This window comes from Hypanus sabinus, chromosome 26 (genome assembly GCF_030144855.1).
Source record: "Hypanus sabinus isolate sHypSab1 chromosome 26, sHypSab1.hap1, whole genome shotgun sequence".
NCBI lineage: Eukaryota > Metazoa > Chordata > Chondrichthyes > Myliobatiformes > Dasyatidae > Hypanus > Hypanus sabinus.
The window spans coordinates 31769910-31790724 of record NC_082731.1 but is presented as its reverse complement, the minus strand read 5'-3'; the positions used below and the strand labels follow the sequence as shown (position 1 = coordinate 31790724).

Genomic DNA, 20815 nt, shown 5'->3' with positions numbered 1-20815 from the left:
TATTCCGTTTGGGTAGCCTCCAGCTTGTTGGCATGAATATCGGTTTCTCAAACTTCTGATAATGTCCCATGTCCCCCCCCCCCCCCCCCCACGACTTCCCATCCCCCTTTCCCTCGCTCACCTTATCTCCTTGCCTGTCCATCGCCTCCCTCGGGTGCTCCTCCCCATTTTTCTTTCTTCCAAGGCCTGTTGTCTCTTTCACCAATCAGCTTCCCAGCTCTTCACTTCATCCTTCCCCATCCAGGTTTCACCTATCACCTGGTGCTCCTCTCTCTCCTCCCCTCACTCCTCAGCCTCCCCCCCGCCGTGCTAAAGGGTATCGGCTGCCCAGCCTGCTGAGTTCAGCAGTGCGTGTTGCTCTGATTTCCAGCATCTGCAAATTTTCTCGTTTGTGATTTGCCCAGCCAGCTAGTCCCATCTGCCCACTGTCCTCTAAACCTCCCCTTCCAACAACTTGCTTCTGATGGCTGCTTGCACAGAAAAATACTGGCGAAACTCAGCAAGTCAGACAACATCTATGGAGAGAAGTGGAAGGTCTTTTTTGGGGCCAAGAACCTTCAGGACGGTTTTAAAACACTGCTCAACGTGCCTGCCTCAACCATTTCCAGCAGCTCATTCCAAGTGCATGCCAGCTCTATGTGACGACGTTGCAGTACAATGTTTTACAGGCCATTCAGCCCCAAGATATTAAACTACAATTGATGCCCAGTTTATTCTAAACATCCTCCTGCTTTATTTCATCCACAACATCTCAATTCCCTTCAGATTCACACGTTTCTCTAAAAGTCTTTATACTCCACTGAACTACTGCAGCTGCTTCTACAACTCCTGATAACCCTGGGCACCTACCACTCACTGCATAAAAAACCTGTCCCTCACATCACCTTTAAACTCCCCCACTCCCTCTACCTTTAACATGTCCTTTGCTGTGAGATAGTTGAACCTTGAGGAAAGATTCTGACTACCTGACTGATCTATGCTTCTCATATTGTCCACTTGAGATCTCTCACCTCCGGACCAGCATGTGAATGTAATTGCGAAGTAAGTATGGCAGTGTTCCTGCTTCCACGGAGCCTGCGGAGAATTGGTACGTCATCGATAACTCTGACAAACTCCTACTGCTGTGTAGTGGACAGAGTATTGACTGGCTGCCTCACGGTCTGGCGTGGAAACACCAAAGCACGTGAATGGAGAAATCTTATAAAAGGTAGTGAATTCGGCCCAGTACATCACGGGTAAAGCCCTCCCAACCACTGAGTACATATGTATGAAACACTGTCATAGGAAAGCAGCATCCAAAGCTCCCCCCACCACCCAGGCCGTGCTCTTTTCTCACTGCTCCCACGAGGTAGAAGATACCAGAGCCTCAGGACTCGCACCACCAGGTTCAAGAACAGTTACTATCCCTCAACCATCAGGCTCTTGAGCAAAAGGACACTCACTTGCCCCATCTATTGAGATGTTCCCACAACTGATGAACTCACTTTAAGGACTCTTTATTTTATGTTCTTGATGTTTACAGTTGCACAGTTTGTTGTCTTCTGCACTCTGGTTGATCTTTCATTGATCCTGTTATAGTTACTATTCTATAGATTTACTGAGTATGCCCAGAGGAAAATGAATCTCAGGGTTGCATATGGTGACATATATATATACATACATACACATGCACACATACACACACAGATAATAAAATTTACTTTGACCTGAAGCATGTGCCTCCTATTTTAACACCCCCCCCCCAGGAAAAGGACTAAATGCTTTTATCCTGTCTGTGCTCCTCTCAAACTTGTACACCACCCAACCCCTCAATATTCCAGAGAATAAAGACCTAGTCTGTGTAATCTCTCCTTGTAACGCACAACCCCCCCAAGTCCAGACATCATCCCGGTAAACATTTTTTGCACTCTTTCTAGTTTTGTATCTTCCCTACAACAGGATGACCAAAACTGAACACAATACTCCAATGCAGCCTCACAACTTCCAAATTCCTGTACTCAGTGCTGACTGATGGTTAACATGCCACAGACTCTGTGACTTGGCCTCCACTGCAATGGGTAGACACCCTCTGATGAAATCCCTCTACTCAGTTCTAAAAGGGATACACCTCCATTCTGAGGCTGTGTCCTCGGATCCTAGACTCCCCCCTACCCCCACTGATGGAAACATCAACTGCACGTCCACTCTATCCAGGACTGAGACCCTCCCCCCTCCATCTTCCTGAACTCCCATCGAATACAGGCCCAAAGACAAACCTTCCTCATCCTTTAACCTTTCAATCCCAGGATCATCTTCTGGTCCCCTCTCCATATCCTTCTTCCTCATACACTGCAGCTGGGGTCCAACCAAAACCTTGTACGTCCTTTCTCTCGCGTTCTGGAACCCGGGAAATGAATGCAACTGTTGCACTTGCTGGGCCGGGGCATCTCTCTGTGCATGCCTGCCTGCACAAGTGTGCAGCACAAACACAGGTCAGGGACTGTGCCACCGAACACTTACCATTGACGTGAGCCTCCAGAGATCCCTGCATCCTCTTCTGGGCGATGTTGGGCCTGATGTACAGGTCCTTGAGCTTGGGGTTGCTGCGGTTCAGGTTGATGACCAGCGAGTCTTGTTTCACGATACCCTGGGGAGGGCAGGAAGGGAATCAGTCAGATCCCTCTCACTCTATCCCAATAATCCCTCAACAGCAACTCTCACCTAATCCCCATGGTCAACCCTCTTTCACAGCTGCTGCCCATAATATTTTTAAGAATCCCTAAACCCTGGAAAATGCAAAATAAAATCTGGACATGAAGCAAACACTCAGCAGGTGGGCCAGCATCCGTGGGAAGATGATCCCACTGGTGGAGGGGGAGGAGAATGGAGAGCAGGTCGCTGATGGAAGAGGGTGAAAATCCAGCAAACACTGCCAACTGCTGGCCAGAAGTCAGAACCACACTGACAAGTAAACACAGGGGATACAATCATTCCCCTGCACCTTGCCGGCACCCTCAGTCCCTCAACATTTTCTTGTCCCCCCTGGTGAACCCCACCCCAGTGTTCAGTGATGTCACCCTGTAACTGCGACCCACTGTCCGGGACACTCCTATGGGTGGGAACAAAGAATGACACAGCACGGGAAGATTATTCGGCCCTTTGTGCCCATGCTGAACATGATTCCCACTGGCCTAATCCCACCTGCTCCACATCTCTGTACAACAGGCAGTGCAGGAAGGGCGTGGAGGCTTTCAAGGTGCTGAAATGGTTCACTGGGATGCTGCCTGGAGTAGAGAGTCGTGCTATAAGTAAAAAAAAACTTGGGTTGTTTCCTTTAGAAAAGTGGGAGACCTGATAGAGGTTTGAAAGATTGAAAGGCACAGATCGACAGACGGTATCTTTTTAGCAGGGTGGGAATATGTAACACTAAAAGGCATGCAGAATTCAGAGATTTAATTATGGATTTTTTTATTTGGTTGGAGGTATTGTGGATCGTGTGGAGGGCTGACAGAGGTTACCGCAGTAGATAGGATGCAAAACTGGGCTGAGAAGTGGTAGATGGAGTTCAACCCAGATAAGTGTGAGGTGGTTCATTTTGGTAGGTCAATTATGATGGAAGAATATAATATTAATGGTAAGACTCCTGGTCAGACCCCACTTGGAGTACTGTCCTCAGTTCTGGTCACCTCACTACAGGAAGGATGTGGAAACTATAGAAAGGGTGCAGAGGAGATTTACAAGGATGTTGCCTGAATTGGGGAGCGTGCCTTATGAGAATAGGTTGAGTGAATTTGGCCTTTTCCCCTTGGAGCAGCGGAGGATAAGCGATGACCTGACACAAGTATATAACACGAGAGGGTGCAATTTTAAGGTGCTTCGAAGTAGGTACAGAGGAGATGTCAGGGTTAAGATTTTTTTTAAAATATATGCAGAGTGGTGAATACCTGGAATAGGCTGCTGGCAACGGGAATGATAGGGTCTTTTTAGAGACTCCTGGATAAGTTCATGGAGCTTTTTCTAAAGTACATAAAGTACAGCATTGTGGAGTGAAGGGCCTGTATTGTGCTGTAGGTTTTCTATGTTTCTAAGTAGATACCTGGGATGTGTTACCAGCGGTATAGCTTCCCTGCGGTTAAATGACTATTGAACAGTTCCTTATTATAGTAAGATGGATTTTTTAAACTGATCTACTTCTGTATTAGGCTTGCCTGTTTGTACTACACCTTCTTCATAACTGTAACTCTTTACTCTGCACTCTTACTTTATCTTCTATCACCCTGTCGTACCTGTTTTGTAACTTCAAGACTTTAAACTAATTCAAAGGAAGTCACATGAGTCTGAAACACGGGTCTAACTTAGGAGTTTAAGCCGCGCCATTCACATGGTAGTGTGTAACATATGAATTCATACATTCAGCTGCAAGTTATTGAACCCTTTGCAATTACCTGGTTTTATGCATTACTCATAAAATGTGCTCTGATCTTCATCAAAGTCACAATAATAGTCAAATGCAACCTGCCTAAACTAATCACACGCATATAATTGTACTTCTTCTTAATACTGAGTACACCATTCAAACAATCACAGACTAGGTTCAAAAAGTATGTCAGCCTCTGGGATAATGCTTTCTACCAAAGCTATTTGGAGTCAGGTGTTCCAAACAATGAAATGAGATTGGAGGTGAGGGCTGCAAGGGTGCCCTGCCCTGTAATTAAAAAAAACCACACACACACAAAGTCAGATTACTAACAGAACCTGCTCTTCTCAAGAAAGATCTGTTTATGTGCACCTTGCACCAATCAATCGAAGCAACTCTCAGGGAAGAATTGTCGAGCTGCCTGAAGACAGAAAAGATTACAAAAGCATTTCTGAAGACCGAGAGTTCATCAGTCCACTGCAAGAGAAACGGTCTACAAATGGAGGACTGTTGCTACTCTCCTTGGTGGGCATCCCACAAAGATTACACCAAGATCGCAATGCTGAAGGAGGTGAAGAAGAAATCAAGGGCAACAGCAAAAGAACTGCAGAAATCTCTAGAACTTGCCAAAGTCTGTGTTCAGAAAAACACTGAACAAGAATGGTGTTCATGGATGAACATCATGGAGGAAACCACTGTTCTCCAAAAGCTGATGTTCTCCATCAAGCTTGAAACAAACCACCTGGATGTTCCACATGCTTCTGGCAACGGTCTGTGGACAGACAAGTAAAAGTTGAAACTTTTTGGCAGAAATGCACACTGCTTTGGAGGAAAAAGGGCACTGTACATCAACCACAAAACTTCATCCCAACTATGAAACATGGTGTAAGGAGCATCATGGGTTGGGGCTGCTTTGCTGCCTCAGGGACTGGGCAGCTTGCAATCGTTGAGGGAACAATGAATTCAAAGATGTATCAAGATATCTTACAGGAGAAGTTGGATGATGCAACAAGATAATGATCTGAAACACAAGTGTACAGGTACAAAGGTAAAGCATTCCTATGAAACCTTTCTCAAAATGGCGTAAAGCAAAGAACCATAATTTATATGGGAAAAATTATCGTAAAAGCAAAAACCCTCTTTGTAATGTGAAAACAGGTCACTAATGTAGGTCTTTTGTAAAAGTGAAGTGGCGTAAAGCGAACATTCAGAAAGACACCTGAAAATCAACAGAGTGGCTTAAAAATAAGAAAATTCGTGTTTTGGAATGGCAAAGTCAAGAGTCCAGATCTGAATCCAACTGAGATGCTGTTGCATGCCTTGAAGAGGGCTGTTCATGCAAGGTGTCCCAGAAATATTGATGAAGTGAAACGGTTTTGAACAGCGGTATGGTCTAAAGTTCCTCCTTGCCATTGTGAGAGTCTGATCAGCAGCTACATGATATGTTTAGTGGAGGTTATTGCTGCAAAAGGCGGTTCTACCAGTTATTAAATACAAGGATTCACATAATTTTTCAAGCCTGGACTGTGAATAACTAAACAATGTGTTCAATACAGACATGAAAAGTATAATTGTTTGTGTATTATTAGTTTAGGCAGCTTACATTTAAGTATTATTGTAACTTAGACAAAGACAAATTTTATGAGTAATTAATGTAGAAAACCAGGTAATTGCAAAGGGTTCTCAACATTTTCGTGCAACTATATAATCTGCAATAAATTATTTAACCAAGAATGCTTTATCAAACAATACATATGAGATTACTCAAACATTACTGAAATATTAAATACACAACAATCATGAAAATCTTAATGCATGGCGTGCTATACGCACCCTGTTCACTGTACCTTGGTACAAGTGACAGTAACCCTAACTCAATTGAGTGAAGAGCCTCCGAAGTCCAAGCCTACATTCCCTTCGTGAGAGGTGGAAACGGGGAAGGCTGGCCAACAGGGCTCTGGTGAAGCTCTATAGGACAATCCCCTGTACAGTGGATATAATGGATTAAAGAAATATTCATCCAACCATGCCTTCGACTTTGGACAATGGAGACGGGAGGTCATTGATGCTCTCTGCTCCACCAGGAGCTAAAGGCCCAAGAAGAATTTCCTGGAGAAGGCAGATACCACAGAGCTGTTTAAGAGACCGTTAGATTGGTACATGGATGAGCAAAGAAGGGAGATGAAACCACGTGCAGACAGACTGGTCAGTACAGACATGGAGGACTGAAGTCTGTAACAGGGCTGCACAGGTCCACTTTCCACTGATAACCATGCACTGTGTGTAACGGGAGCCGCTCACCTCTTTCTCCTTCTCCTCAGCCTCGCGTGTTTTGTACCGTTTCTGCACCTCCTTGATGATGCGGAAGGCGTTCTGCAGGTTGGTGGCGGGCACCGCTTGCTCACCCGGCGTCTTCAGATTGGAGGCACGGTAGGTGCTAAGGGAGGGGAGAGGGGAGGCAGAAACAAGAAGCAAGCAATGAGGATCATAGCTGACAGAAAACACTTCCGTACAGTGAAGTCTCTGACCGCAGTTCTGTCCTTCCATCCCTGGGAGCACCACACACAGTTCCTATCTTCATATCCCCTGGGTCAGACCCATTCCGTGAGCTCTGTGCACAGTTCCTATTTCAATATCCCTGCGTCAGACCCACACACGGAGCGTCGTGCAGTTCCCACTGCCTTATCCCCTGGGTCAGACCCACACTGGGAGTACCATGCACAGCTCCCGTCTGCATATCTCTTAGGTCAGATCCACAACGGGAGGACCCTCATGCACCGTTCCTGTCTCCATATCCCCGGGTCAGACCCAAACTGGGGCACAGTGCAGTTTCTGATCTGCATCCCTGGGTCAGATCCACATCATGCACAACCCAAGTTTCCTCCTCCCCCTGTAGGGCACTCCCCTTCCCTTCGCCCAGCACTTACATCTCCTTGACGAAGGTGGCCTCTGGATTGGGGAAGAGGTTGCCCTCATTGCGTCCCAGTGCACTGCCAGGGCAGTAGAAGTTAATTCTCAGGTAAGTGTAATCGCCTTCCACTGAAGTACTGATGTTCTGGGTGGAGGGGGAGGGAGGGGAAAGAGGAAAGAGTGGTAATTAGAGAAAGAGTCAGATCAGGAAAAACCTCTCTCCCAACTTGCACATTTCCCATCCGCAGACAGACATGGCAGCTCTACAGAGCTGTACTTCGACACTCCCCACCAGTCAAGGATTGTGACCTACCCTTATGAACTCAGAGAAATCCAATTGTCACAGCTCTGTACCCCTCTCCCAATCAGAGCTTGAAGTGAACTCCCGAGTGCCCACAGATCTATGCCCAGCTCTCTGGAGCCTCACTCTACCCCCACACCAGGACGGAGGAGTTGGCACAGCTAATCCCTGATCTTGCAGCTGATGTCAAGGCCCAGTAACCTTGGGAGGACAGCCCCAGTGGCAATGACTTGGGGCGAGCAGGGGAGAGAGGTGGAGTGGACTCACCTTGATGGTGGCGATGTGGAAGGGGGTGGCCACGCCGAAGACGGGCAGGATGACCGTCTCATACTTCTTGTCGATGTAGATCTTCATGTCACGGATGTCTGCCTCCTTCGGCATCTGGGAGGGGTTCTTGTATGAGTCCCGGGACTTCCGTGCTCTGCCAGGGAAGGAAACAACCTTGGATCAGCCGCTGAGGGGAGTGGTGATTGCTTGGCCCTTCTGTCCTGGCCTGTTGTATAGTCATACAGCCCTTTGGTCCAACTGACCCATGCTGGCCACCAGGTCGATATGCCCACATTCCTCTAAACATGTATCTGTCCAAGAGTCTTTTAGATGTTGGTAAAGTACCTGCCCCAGCCACTTCCTATGGCAGCTCATTTCACACAAGGACCAACCACCCTTTGAGTGAAAAAGTTGTCCCTTAGGTTCCTACCAAATCTCTCTCCTTCACAAACTGCCATTCACACACCTCCTATTCCTCCAAATTAAACTCTATTTGCTAATCCTTGGTCAATTACCCAGCTGATCAACGTCCCTCTGTAACTCCTGATAACTACCTTTACAGTCAGTGACACCAGCTATCGCAGTTGTCTGCAGATTTACTAACCCTAACTTGTACTTGCTAGGCCAAGTCAATGACACAGGGGAACAGGAGGTGGTTGGTGTCTCGGCCTTTCATCCTGTGGCCTGACACGCAGGGATGGGAGAGGAGTTGGGAAGAGAGGGGAGGGTCTCTTACTTCTGTGCCTGCTGTTCACCCTTGTTTTCTGTCAGCCTCCTCTTGGCTTCCTCGTTGAGCTGGTGAGCAAGTTCCCGCTGGTGGGTCCGTCGTTTCTCCTCTGAAGTCATTTCGTTCTGTCCGTGCGTGTGGGGTAATGGAGGGAAGAGGGTAGGGGAGGGAGAGAGGAGAGAGCAGGGCAGCAGGGAGAAGGAGGGGAAGATAGTGTGTGGAATGGGTGAGAGATGAAGAGGTTAATGGAGCAAGGTTTAAAGTAGAAATACCCAACACCCCACTCTTGCAGGATTCCCTTAACACTGCATCCACCCCCCTTGGTACACACAGCAGCCGATATGGAAGAGAAGGAACACTTCGGAGAGTGAATGGTGCATCCATATCCCAAGGGAGCAGGCAGCTCTGTCCTGGAGGAGGATTGTTGGAGTCCCTCCCTCTCAGTTTCACAGGAGAGACAATGTGACAGACTCACCCTGGTCCTCTCGGTCAGCAGATTGGCTTTCCCTCCACGGCCCAGTAAATCTTCAGCCTCATCCTTCACTTCGTCATCTTCCTCCTCGTCTTCGTTCTGGAACAGAGTCAAACAAGGAACTAATAATAACAATAAGGCAAGCCTGCCGCGCACCTTCACTACTACCCCATCTGCTTGTTGTTTCCCCGATCACGCACTCATGCTGCCTCACCTTGAGAAAGATGCCGATGTTTTTGATCTTCTTCTTGACGCTGGTGATGACAGACGCAGCTCCGTCCTGCAGAGGGGGCAGAGAGTTAGAGTTACCAGCTGCTCTTGCCCTCATCAGGTGAAACTAGAGAGCTACACTGAGAAAAACGTAAAGGAAAAGGGTCCTATGAAAACAACAGGGAAGAGGTCTCTCCGTGTCCATGTCTCGAGGTGATTCGGAATGTGGGAGTATGTTAGAACGGGATACGGTGGGAACAGGGAATGTATGAGTGTTTTGGAATGGGGTGGTGACAGAGAATGTGACTGTGTGTGTCAGAGAAAGTCAGTGTGTCAGCGTGGGGTGGGAACAGGGAATGTGAGTGTTGGAGTGGGGTGGGGTGGGAACAGGGAATGTGAGAGAGTGTCAGAGTGGGTGGGAAGGGAATGTGAGAGTGTGTCGGGGTGGAGTGGGAACGGAATGTGGGAGTGTGTCGGGGTGGGATGGGAACAGGGAATGTGAGAGCGTCAGAGTGGGGTGGGAACAGGGAATGTGAGAGTGTGTCGGGGTGGGGATGGGGTGAGAATAGGGAATGTGAGAGTGTGTCAGGGTGGGAACGGAATGTGAGAGTGTGTCGGGGTGGGAACAGGGAATGTGAGAGTGTCAGAGTGGGGTGGGAACGGAATGTGAGAGTGTGCCAGGGTGGAGTGGGAACGGAATGTGGGAGTGTGTCGGGGTGGGGTGGGAACAGGGAATGTGAGAGCGTCAGAGTGGGGTAGGAACAGGGAATGTGAGAGTGTGTCGGGGTGGGGATGGGGTGAGAATAGGGAATGCGAGAGTGTGTCGGGGTGGGGATGGGGTGAGAATAGGGAATGTGAGAGTGTGTCGGGGTGGGAACAGGGAATGTGAGAGTGTCAGAGTGGGGTGGGAACGGAATGTGAGAGTGTGTCGGGGTGGGGATGGGGTGAGAACAGGGAATATGAGAGTGTGTCGGGGTGGGAACAGGGAATGTGAGAGTGTCAGAGTGGGGTGGGAACGGAATGTGAGAGTGTGTCGGGGTGGGGATGGGGTGAGAACAGGGAATGTGAGAGTGTGTCGGGGTGGGACCAGGGATTGTGAGAGTGTGTCAGGGTGGGGTGGGAATGGAATGTGAGAGTGTGTCGGGGTGGGGATGGGGTGAGAACAATGAATGTGAGAGTGTGTCGGGGTGGGAACAGGAAATGTGAGAGTGTCAGAGTGGGGTGGGAACGGAATGTGAGAGTGTGTCGGGGTGGGGATGGGGTGAGAACAGGGAATGTGAGAGTGTGTCGGGGTGGGAACAGGGAATGTGAGAGTGTGTCAGAGTGGGTGGGAACAGGGAATGTGAGAGTGTCAGAGTGGGTGGGAACAGGGAAAGTGAGTGTGTCTGGGTGTGGGAACAGGGAATGTGAGAGTGTGTCGGGGTGGGGTGGGCAGGGAATGTGGGAGTGTGTCGGGGTGGGGTGGGAACAGGGAATGTGAGAGTGTCAGAGTGGGGTGGGAACAGGGAATGTGAGAGTGTCAGAGTGGGGTGGGAACAGGGAATGTGAGAGTGTCAGAGTGGGGTGGGAACAGGGAATGTGAGAGTGTCAGAGTGGGGTGGGAACAGGGAATGTGAGAGTGTCAGAGTGGGGTGGGAACAGGGAATGTGAGAGTGTCAGAGTGGGGTGGGAACAGGGAATGTGAGAGTGTCAGAGTGGGGTGGGAACAGGGAATGTGAGAGTGTCAGAGTGGGGTGGGAACAGGGAATGTGAGAGTGTCAGAGTGGGGTGGGAACAGGGAATGTGAGAGTGTCAGAGTGGGGTGGGAACAGGGAATGTGAGAGTGTCAGAGTAGGGTGGGAACAGGGAATGTGAGAGTGTCAGAGTGGGGTGGGAACAGGGAATGTGAGATTGTCAGAGTGGGGTGGGAACAGGGAATGTGAGATTGTCAGAGTGGGGTGGGAACAGGGAATGTGAGATTGTCAGAGTGGGGTGGGAACAGGGAATGTGAGATTGTCAGAGTGGGGTGGGAACAGGGAATGTGAGTGTGTCGGGGTGGGAACAGGGAATGTGAGAGTGTGTCGGGGTGGGGATGGGGTGGGAACAGGGAATGTGAGAGTGTGTCGGGGTGGGGATGGGGTGGGAACAGGGAATGTGAGAGTGTGTCGGGGTGGGGATGGGGTGGGAACAGGGAATGTGAGAGTGTTTCGGGGTGGGGATGGGGTGGGAACAGGGAGTGTGAGAGGGTGTTGGGGGTGGGGTGGGAACAGGGAAAGTGAGAGTGTCTAGAGTGGGGTCAGAGAACTTGTGTATGTCGGGATGGGGTGGGGTGCAGACAGGCCACAATACCTCATTGATCTGTACTGTATCCCCGATGAAGAGGGCATAGTTCTTGGCCTCATTGGTTCGGCCCTCCTGGTTTTCCATGGGTGAGAATCCCACATTGACGCTGAACACCATGCCTGGGAAATAAGGTGGTTGGGTCAGTGAGTTACCAACACCCATCCCCGTGACACCCATGACCCTTGCCCCTCCTCCACCCCCCCATCGCCGTGACACCCATGACCCTTGCCCCTACTCCGCCCCCCATCCCCGTGACACCCATGACCCTTGCCCCTCCTCCGCCCCCATCGCCGTGACACCCATGACCCTTGCCCCTCCTCCACCCCCCATCGCCGTGACACCCATGACCCTTGCCCCTCCTCCGCTCCCCCCATCCCCAAGGCACCCCTCCCCACGACTCCTGTGACCCACCTTTCTTGAGCCGATACTGGTTCTTGCCATTGATGACCAGCGATCCCTCACGGAATTCAATACCCATTGCGAATCTGTGAACAAACTGCATCCTGTCAGCACACTGGCCACCCGCACAGAGGCACAAGACCCGCGGTGGCAGTGTGTGTGTGGGGGGGGGGGGGGGGGGGGAGAAGGAGGAGAAACCATTTGGTCCCTCCAGCACGCGGTGTCACATCACATCCAAATCTAAACAGCTGTCATTATCTGTGTAGACCTGCCCCCCCCCCCACCCCGACTGTATAAAACCAATCCAGCCCAGCCCTGTCGAGGCAGGGGAGGGAGGGGATCTCACAGACAGGGATGAGGAGGGGCAGGTCACAGAAATGTGCAAAGCGTAGCATTTTGGGAACACCATTGAGTACAGAGATCTCACAACGAACAGCAGGATGCTAGGGAGTGCTGTACAGGTGGGGCAAGAAGGGAGGCAGAGCTGCGGGAGAAACAGGGAGGGAGTACCCCTTTACCCCAGGTTCTTGGTGATCTTCGTCAACAGCTCGGGTTTCTCCTGCTTCACAAAGGCCATGACGTTCTGGTAGACGTCAGCGATCCTGGCACCTGCAACAACAGGAGAGGTGAGGCAGGAACAGTCCACATTCTGCGGAAAAGGGAGGAATGGCGCAGGGCAGGGTCCACGCCTCTCAGAGAGCAACTCCAGGGGTGCGTTCACTAGGAAGATGGGTTCACCACCTCTCTCTCCCCCCCCCCACCCCTCACTCACCATTCTTCATCTCCTTCAGCAGCTCGTCCTCCACCTCCAGCAGGAAGTTGTAGTTGTCCTGCATCTCTTGGGGAGGGTCTACCATCAGCGTGCGGACAATGTTGGAGCAGTAGGACTTGTAGCGGATGCCCATGGCACACGTGATGGCTCCAAAGTGCATGTGGTTCTTGTCACTGAGATGGGGGTGGGGAGGGAGGGCAGAGGGTTAATGGAGCTCTCACACCCTCTGCACCATCCCCACCACACACTCCCAGGGTCAAACACAGATTGAGGCTCCCTCCACACTGCCCCATCACCCACTCCAAGGTCAGACACAGAGTGAATCTCCCTCCACACCGTCCCATCACACACTCCCGGGGTCAGACACAGAGTGAAGCTCCCTCTGCACCATCCCATCACACACTCCCGGGGACAGACACAGAGGGGAGCTCTGTCTGCACTGCCCCATCACAGCCTCCACGTGGAATCCTCGCAGAGCCCCTGCCCTGGCCAGCGGGCAGCCACGCACCTGACCACGCTGAACTTCAGGTTGTAGTTGCCTCCACTCTGGATGATGGGGGGGTAGCACATCTCCACAGTGGAAGGGTCCGCACCTGCCAGATACTTCTTCTCCTCGATGGCCTTCTCCACCGATTCTGCCAGCTTGCTGTGGCGCACTTTCTGCCAGAAGAGACAGTGCACACAATCATCCAAGTGTGGACAAGGTGGGGGTTTGGTGTTGGGAACATCGCTTCACCAGCTGGTACACACAATAGGTACAGGAACAGAATAAGGGGGTACTGTGGAATCGCCAAAAGCCAGGAGTCAATAACGATCTGGTTTGCAGCAACTCGGGATATGTCATCGAGGATGTGGGCGGGGAAGGGATCATATCATCAGTAACCACAGAAAGGACGATTCAAAAAGAGAGGTTGCGAATTTTGGAAAGAGGGAGAACACAGTGATGCAGGACGGCTGAGGGAGCAGGACAGAGCAGGTAGATGGGGGCCAACAGGCGGAGGTGGGGGAAAGTGAGGGGGACCTCTCTGGAACCCCTAAGGGGAGCAAGTTGATGTCAGAGGGATAAGCCAAGGGGTAGTCTGCAGGATCAGCAGGGAGTGGGGAAGGTCAGGACAATGTTAGTCTTCATTTGTGTGGGGGCAGGGGGAGCAGAGGATAGTCTATCAATAATTGTATGGGAAGTGGGCAGGGGCCCAGTTGGGTTTCCGCATGCGGTTAAGGGCTGTTTATTTAAGGATGGACATGTCCACACTGGAGGTGGTTTACCACAGGGGGATAACAGAAAGACGGATGTTGGACAGTGCAGGACGAGACTGGAGATGGGGAGAGGGTGGGGAGGGGAGCCTTACTGAAAATGGTGAAGGAGGCTGACAGGGTGGGTACGGAGGAGGGCGGCTTCTCAGTAGTGGACTGAAAACGTGGGGGGGGGGGGGGGGAATGGGTGGCGAGAGAGAATTGTTTGGAGAGTTCGAAAATAAGCGTGGTGCCCGTCTCAGAGGGAGACGCAGGAGAATGCAGAAGACGACTGACGGTGTTGTGGGCAGCGTGGAAGGTTGCAGTGGGATATGGATGTTACAAACATGGGCCGAGAAATGGCAGGAGGAGTTTAATCTGGGCAAATGTGAAGTGTTGCACTTTGGGAGGCCAAATGTAAGGAAGCGCATGCTATTAGTTGTAGGACCTTGAACAGTGTTCATGTACAAAGGGATCTAGGGACCCAAGTGGTGGCACAGGATGTTAGGATGGCAAAGGCGGCATACACACGAAATGCTGGAGGAACCCAGCAGGTCAGACAGCATCATGGAGACAAATAAAACATGAATGCTTCCGGCCGAGACCCTTCACCAGGACTGGAAAGGAAGGCGGAAGATGCCAGAATAAGACCGTGGGGGAGGGGTGAAGTAAGCTGGGAGGTTGTAGATGGGAAGAGAGCTGGAAAAGGAGGAATCTGATAGGAGAGGAGAGTGGACCATAGGAGAAAGGGACGGGAAAGAGACACCAGGGGATAAGCAGGTGAGAAGGGGTAAGAGGCCAGATTGGGGAATTGAAGAGTAAAGGGGGAATAACAGAAGATGGCAAAATTGATGTTCATGCCATCAGCTTAGAGACAATCTACAGAGGATGGGGTGCTGCTTCTCCAACTTGAAAGTGACCTCACTGTGGCAGAAGAGGGGAGCCATGGACTGACATGTCAGAATGGGAATGGGGATTGGAAAATCACAGCCTAATCATGGGACAATTTACAATGACCCATTAACCTGGCAGGTCTTTGGACTGTGGGAGGAAACCCAAGCACTCAGCAGGGACTCCTTACAGATGACGTCGAAGTTGAACACCAAACCCTGACAGCCCAAGCAGTAACGGTGTCATGTTAACTGCTAAGCTACCATGACACTGTTTTAAAGGAGACATGTGGTAGTAAGACTTTTTTTCATGAAAACAGAGAGGGTAGGTGTCTGGAATGATGGCGAAGGCACACACAATGGAAGCATTTAAGAGACTGTTGGACACGTGAACAAGCAGGGAAAGGGAAGATTATGATCCATGTGCTAAAAAGAATTAGGTGTCAATCGTTCAATCATGGGAAGGGCCCATGCTGTCCATCTATGAACCCCAGATGCCTCCGGAACTCTTTTAGGAGAGAAATACAGGTGCCTTAGGTCACAGAGACACAAGAGACTTGCGATACTGGAATCTGGAGTAATGCATAATCGGCTTGAGGAACTCAGCAGATCAAGCAACACCTGTACATAGGGTGGGAGGAACTGCTGACATCGAGTTGAAACCACTACTGCATGTGGAGAAGGAAGGAGGGCAGTATAGTGGGAAGAGAGATTGGGGAGATGGGTTGGTGTACATTAGAGAGAAAGATTGGTAAATTGGTTTATTATTGTCACATACACTTAGGTAATGTAACAAACTTTGGCATGCCTTCCAGAGAGCATTTCACCACATCAGTACGAGGCAGAACAAGCACGAACGATAACAGGACGCAGAATAAGATATTACAGTCAGAGAAAGTGCGGTGCAGCCAGACAGTAAGGTGCAAGAGCCGTGCCCAAGAACAAACTGATTGTCACACATATTTAGATACTGTGAAAAGCCTGTCTTGCACTCTGTTCACACAGATTTACAGTGCATCGAAGTAACAGAAAGCAGAATAGAGTGTACTAGTTACAAAGAAAGAGTGGTGCAGGTAAACAATAAGGTGCAAAGGCTATGAATTTTTCATTACAGTTCAAGAGGTTAATGGCAGGCGGAGGTAGGCTAAGAGATGACAAGAGAAAGGGAGTGTGAAGGTGGAGGTGGCTGCTGGGAGAAATAAGCAGGAACACTGGACTCTGATCTGTACAGGTGGTGAGACTGGAAATGGTTAAGGGAGGCACGAAACCAGATCCAGACAGGCGAGGAGAGGGCTGTGGGAGGAAACCAGATGGGTGAACGATACTTGTAGTTGGTGGCTGCAACAAGGAGCAGAGGGGTACAAAGAGAGATGAACAATGGGGGCAAGGGTAAGGGGGGAGGGCATTTCAGAGGTGGTTACATGTGTACACGGAAGATGGTACCGTGGTCAGCATCTTACAGGATGCAGGAGTGGAAGTGGACCAGGTGCTCCTGGGAGATGCACAAGGGGAGCAGGTCCCTACCTCATCAGCATCCACAATCTCCATCACCCGCTCCTTGAAGAACTTGTTGAAGACCTCAGAGGTGATGGAAGCCGCTTTCTTCATGGCGTTGAGCTCCACGTCTTCCTTCACCGCCAGAGTGTAGGCAACTGAAGCGCTCATGTCCGCCTGAGAGAACAACACGGGGGTCAGAAAGGGAGGCATTCCTTCCGCACTGTCCCATCACAAACTCATGGAGTCAGACATATAGTGAGGCTCCCTCCACATCATTCCATCACTCTCCTGGGGCCAAACTCAGTGGAGCTCCCTCCACACCACCCCATCACACACTCGCCGGGTCAGACATATTCTCTCCACACCACCCCATCACACTCCCCCAGGGTCAAACATGTTGTTATTCCCTCCACACCGTCCCATTATACACCCCTGGGGTCAGACACAGGGAGACATTCTCCCACACCATCCCATTCCTTCCCCACACACACATAGTCAAGCACAGCAGTGAAGCTCCCTCCATGCCATCCCATGACACACTGCCAGGATCAGACAGAAAACGAAACTCCCTTCACACCGTCCCAAGGGATATCTGCTCCTACCTTCTCCAGTCCTTCCTTGTTGAGGGCGTCGTTCCAGCTCTTCATGAAGTCGCCAGGGAACTTGTCCTTGCTGAATACTCCAATCACCTTCCCGCCCTTGCTGCTCCTGATGGCCTCGATCATCTTATCAAAGTTTGATTTGTTGCTCTCATTCTGTGGGGAGTGGGGAGGTTGGGCCAGGGGGCGGGAGGGAAGTGCATGAAGAAGTCAACAATCATAGAGTCATAAAGTCATACAGCCCAAAGACAGGCCTTTCGACCCAAATGGAGTATTATGATGACCAGTATCGTACGCATTTGTTTGCCCCCTATCTCTCTAGAGATATCCCTATCTCTCTATCTTTTTTATCTAGATGTCTGCGAAATATAGGTGTCTCAACCACCTACTCTGGCAGCTTGACTCATACCGGATTCCTACCTTGAACTGTTAATTCTTGATACCAGCCCTGGAGGAAACGACAGCCTGCATTCACTCTGTCTATGCCTCTCGTGATTTTATGCACTTCTATCAAGGTCAGCTCTGTTTCCTCTGCTCCAAAGAATGGAGTCCCAACCTCTCCCCCTCAACATCCTCATAAATCTCCTCTGCACTCTCTCCAGCTTAAAGGCAACATTCCTACAGCGGGATGACCAAAAATGAACACAGTGCTCCAAGTGTGGCGCCTGTCAATATCTTATACACCTGCAACATAAACCAACTCCTGTACCCAGTACTCTGACGGCCAGCATGCCAAACACCTTTTTCCACCACCGCCTGTGACACTGTGTTCACTGTGCAAGTCCTACCTGGATTCAGATATGAATGACTAGACTTTTTCTGCGTCCCAGATTCCCCCTCCCCACACACTAACCTGAGAATTCTGATGACTCTGCCATAGTTGGATGCATCAGCAAGGGAGAGGAGGCTGAGTACAGGGCCACGGTGGGAGACTTTGTCACAAGGTGCGAGCAGAATCATCTGCGGCTTAATGTGAAAAAGACTAAGGAGCTGGTGGTGGACCTGAGGAGGGCTAAGGCACCGGTGACCCCTGTTTCCATCCAAGGGGTCAGTGTGGACATGGTGGAGGATTACAAATACCTGGGGATACGAGTGGACAATGAACTGGACTGGTCAAAGAACACTGAGGCTGTCTACAAGAAGGGTCAGAGCCGTCTCTATTTCCTGAGGAGACTGAGGTCCTTTAACATCTGCCGGACAATGCTGAGGCTGTTCTACGAAGCTGTGGTGGCCAGTGCTATCATGTTTGCTGTTGTGTGCTGGGGCAGCAGGCTGAGGGTAGCAGACACCAACAGAATCAACAAACACATTCGTAAGGCCAGTGATGTTGTGGGGGTGGAACTGAACTCTCTGACGGTGGTGTCTGAAAAGAGGAAGCTGACCAAGTTGCTTACCATCTTGGACAATGTCTCCCACCCACTCCATAATGTACTGGTTAGGCACAGGAGTACATTCAGCCAGAGACTCATTCCACCGAGATGTAACACTGAGTGTCATAGGAAGTCATTCCTACCTGTGGCCATCAAACTTTACAACTCCTCCCTTGGAGTGTCAGACACCCTGAGCCAATAGGCTGGTCCTGGACTTATTTCCACTTGGCATAATTAACATTATTATTTAATTATTTATGGTTTTATATTGCTATATTTCTTCACTATTCTTGGTTGGTGCGGCTGTAACAAAACCCAATTTCCCCTCGGAATCAATAAAGTATGTCTGTCTGTCCTGCTTACCTACCCTCTCATCCTCTAACCTGGCCCCGCAGAACAGGCACTATGGCTCAGCTCCTAATGTCAGTGTTATGTCTGCACTTTGCCCCCTTGACGGTGTGGGCCCCTCTCCGTCCCCTGGTGCTCAAGAGCATCAAGGACCTCCTTCACTGAGGACGAAAACACTGTTCTTGGCAGAAACATAACAAAAACATATTTGCATGAGAGACAAGAGATGCAAGATAGAGGAATCATCTAGTTCCCGATTGCATGTGATCCTGAAAAGCCAGCCTGAGTGAACAGAAGCGGCTTGGTGTGACCAGGAAAAGGGGAGATCCTGTTTCGCCACCGGGAGCTGCTTTGTGTTTATCCACCTGGATTAAATCATTACAGAATGCACAGCAGTGCTAGAAAATAATACAACAGCAGCACGCAGATTAAAGAGTTCAGAGTGCAGCCGGACGGTAAGATTATAGACCGCAAGGCCAAGACTCCAGTTGATCATACCATAGAACCATTCAATAGCCCTATACTGGGACAGAAGCTGCCCTTGGGCCTGGTGGTATCTATTTCCAGGTTTTTCAATGGAGGGGGAAAAGAGAGACTGTTTGGGGTGGGTGGAGTTTTTAATTATGCTGGCTGCTTTACTGACGCAGGAAGAAATGTTGACTTCTTGCTACCTCAGAGAAGCAGCTAGTATCGGAGGGAGACTGGTTTCTGTGATGTGCTGAGCTGTGTTCTTTGCAGTCACGGGCAGAGCAGTTGTAGCAAGCCGTGATGCTTTCTGCAGCTCATGGATAAAAAACTGCTGAGGGTTGGTGGGAGACATGCTGATTTTTAGTTTCCCGATGAAGTGGGGAACGTTCTTGGCTGTGGTGTCGACACGGTTGGAACAGGGCATTACCTGGAAGCTCTCAACTGTACACCTGGATAGTGTGGACACAACCGGTTTCATCTATAGAATGAACATTAACACGTTCCTCAGCAACCACATCACTAAGGACCTCACATGGTCTGTACACACCAGCTGTGCAGTGAAAAAGCCAAACAGCGCCTCTTTCACCACAGCCGGTTGAAGAGGTTAGGTATGGGCCTCCAAATCCTAAGGGCTTTCTACAGGGGCACAATTGAGAGCATCCTGACTGGCTGCATCACTGCCTGGTATGGGAACTGTACCTCCCTCAATCGCAGGACTCTGCAGAGAGTGGTGTGGACAGCCCAGTGCATTTGTAGATGTGAACTTCCCATGATTCAGAATATTCACAAAGATAGGCATGTTAAAAGGGCCCGTAGAAACATTAGGGACACAAGTAATCCAAACCACAATCTATTCCGTCTGGGAAACGGTACCGCAGAATAAAAGCCAGGACCAACAGGCTCTGGGACAGCTTCTTCCACCAGGCCATCAGACTGATTAACTCACACTGATTCAAGTGCATTCTATATTACACTGACTGTTCTATTTATTATAAATTACTACGAATGCACATTTAGATGGAGACGCAAAGATTTTTACTCATGTATGTGAAGGATGTAAGAAATATAATCAATTCATAAACAGTATAGAGAAGGTTTCACTCCCCCAGACCCAGCAAGGATGGGTTAACCCACTGGCAAAGTTCAAACAGGCTCAGCTTTAAGAGCACAGATGCAGGCCCTTCGGCCCAACCAATTAATGCATACCCAACTAGCCCCAATGTCTCGTGTTTGACCCATATTTCTGCAAGACCCACCCTTTCCAAGTGCTTCGTCAATGATACCACGGTATTTGCCTCAACCACCTCTGCTGCCGGCTCATTCCATATATCCATCACCCTCTAGACTAAACACAGAAAACCTACAGCACAGTACAGGCCCTTCGGCCCACAAAGCTGTGCCGAACATGTCCACACCTGAGAAATTACTTGGCTTACACACAGCCCTTTATTTTACTAAGCTGTGTGTACCTATCTAAAAAGTTTCTTAAACGACCCTATCGTATCCACCTGCACCAACATTGCAGGCAGCTCATTCCACGCACTCACCACTGACATCTTACCCCTGACATCTCCTCTGTACCTACTCCCCAGCACCTTAAACCTGTGTCCTCTTGTGGCAACCATTTCAGCCCT

The 20815-nt window shown here is 50.0% G+C and overlaps 1 protein-coding gene across 1 annotated transcript in view; it reads right to left on the bottom strand.

Moving 5' to 3' along the window:
- Window positions 1-20815, bottom strand: part of supt16h (SPT16 homolog, facilitates chromatin remodeling subunit) — a 35339-nt gene that overhangs the window by 10203 nt on the left and 4321 nt on the right. The window contains exons 4-17 of the mRNA XM_059950799.1: window positions 16999-17151; window positions 16424-16570; window positions 13285-13436; window positions 12777-12949; window positions 12523-12613; window positions 12017-12090; window positions 11612-11724; window positions 9288-9353; window positions 9077-9172; window positions 8611-8726; window positions 7875-8028; window positions 7324-7451; window positions 6698-6833; window positions 2500-2626 (exon numbers count right to left, since the gene is read on the bottom strand). Coding sequence (XP_059806782.1) covers window positions 2500-2626; window positions 6698-6833; window positions 7324-7451; window positions 7875-8028; window positions 8611-8726; window positions 9077-9172; window positions 9288-9353; window positions 11612-11724; window positions 12017-12090; window positions 12523-12613; window positions 12777-12949; window positions 13285-13436; window positions 16424-16570; window positions 16999-17151 — 1726 coding nt within the window. The remainder of the gene's footprint in view (window positions 1-2499; window positions 2627-6697; window positions 6834-7323; window positions 7452-7874; window positions 8029-8610; window positions 8727-9076; window positions 9173-9287; window positions 9354-11611; window positions 11725-12016; window positions 12091-12522; window positions 12614-12776; window positions 12950-13284; window positions 13437-16423; window positions 16571-16998; window positions 17152-20815) is intronic.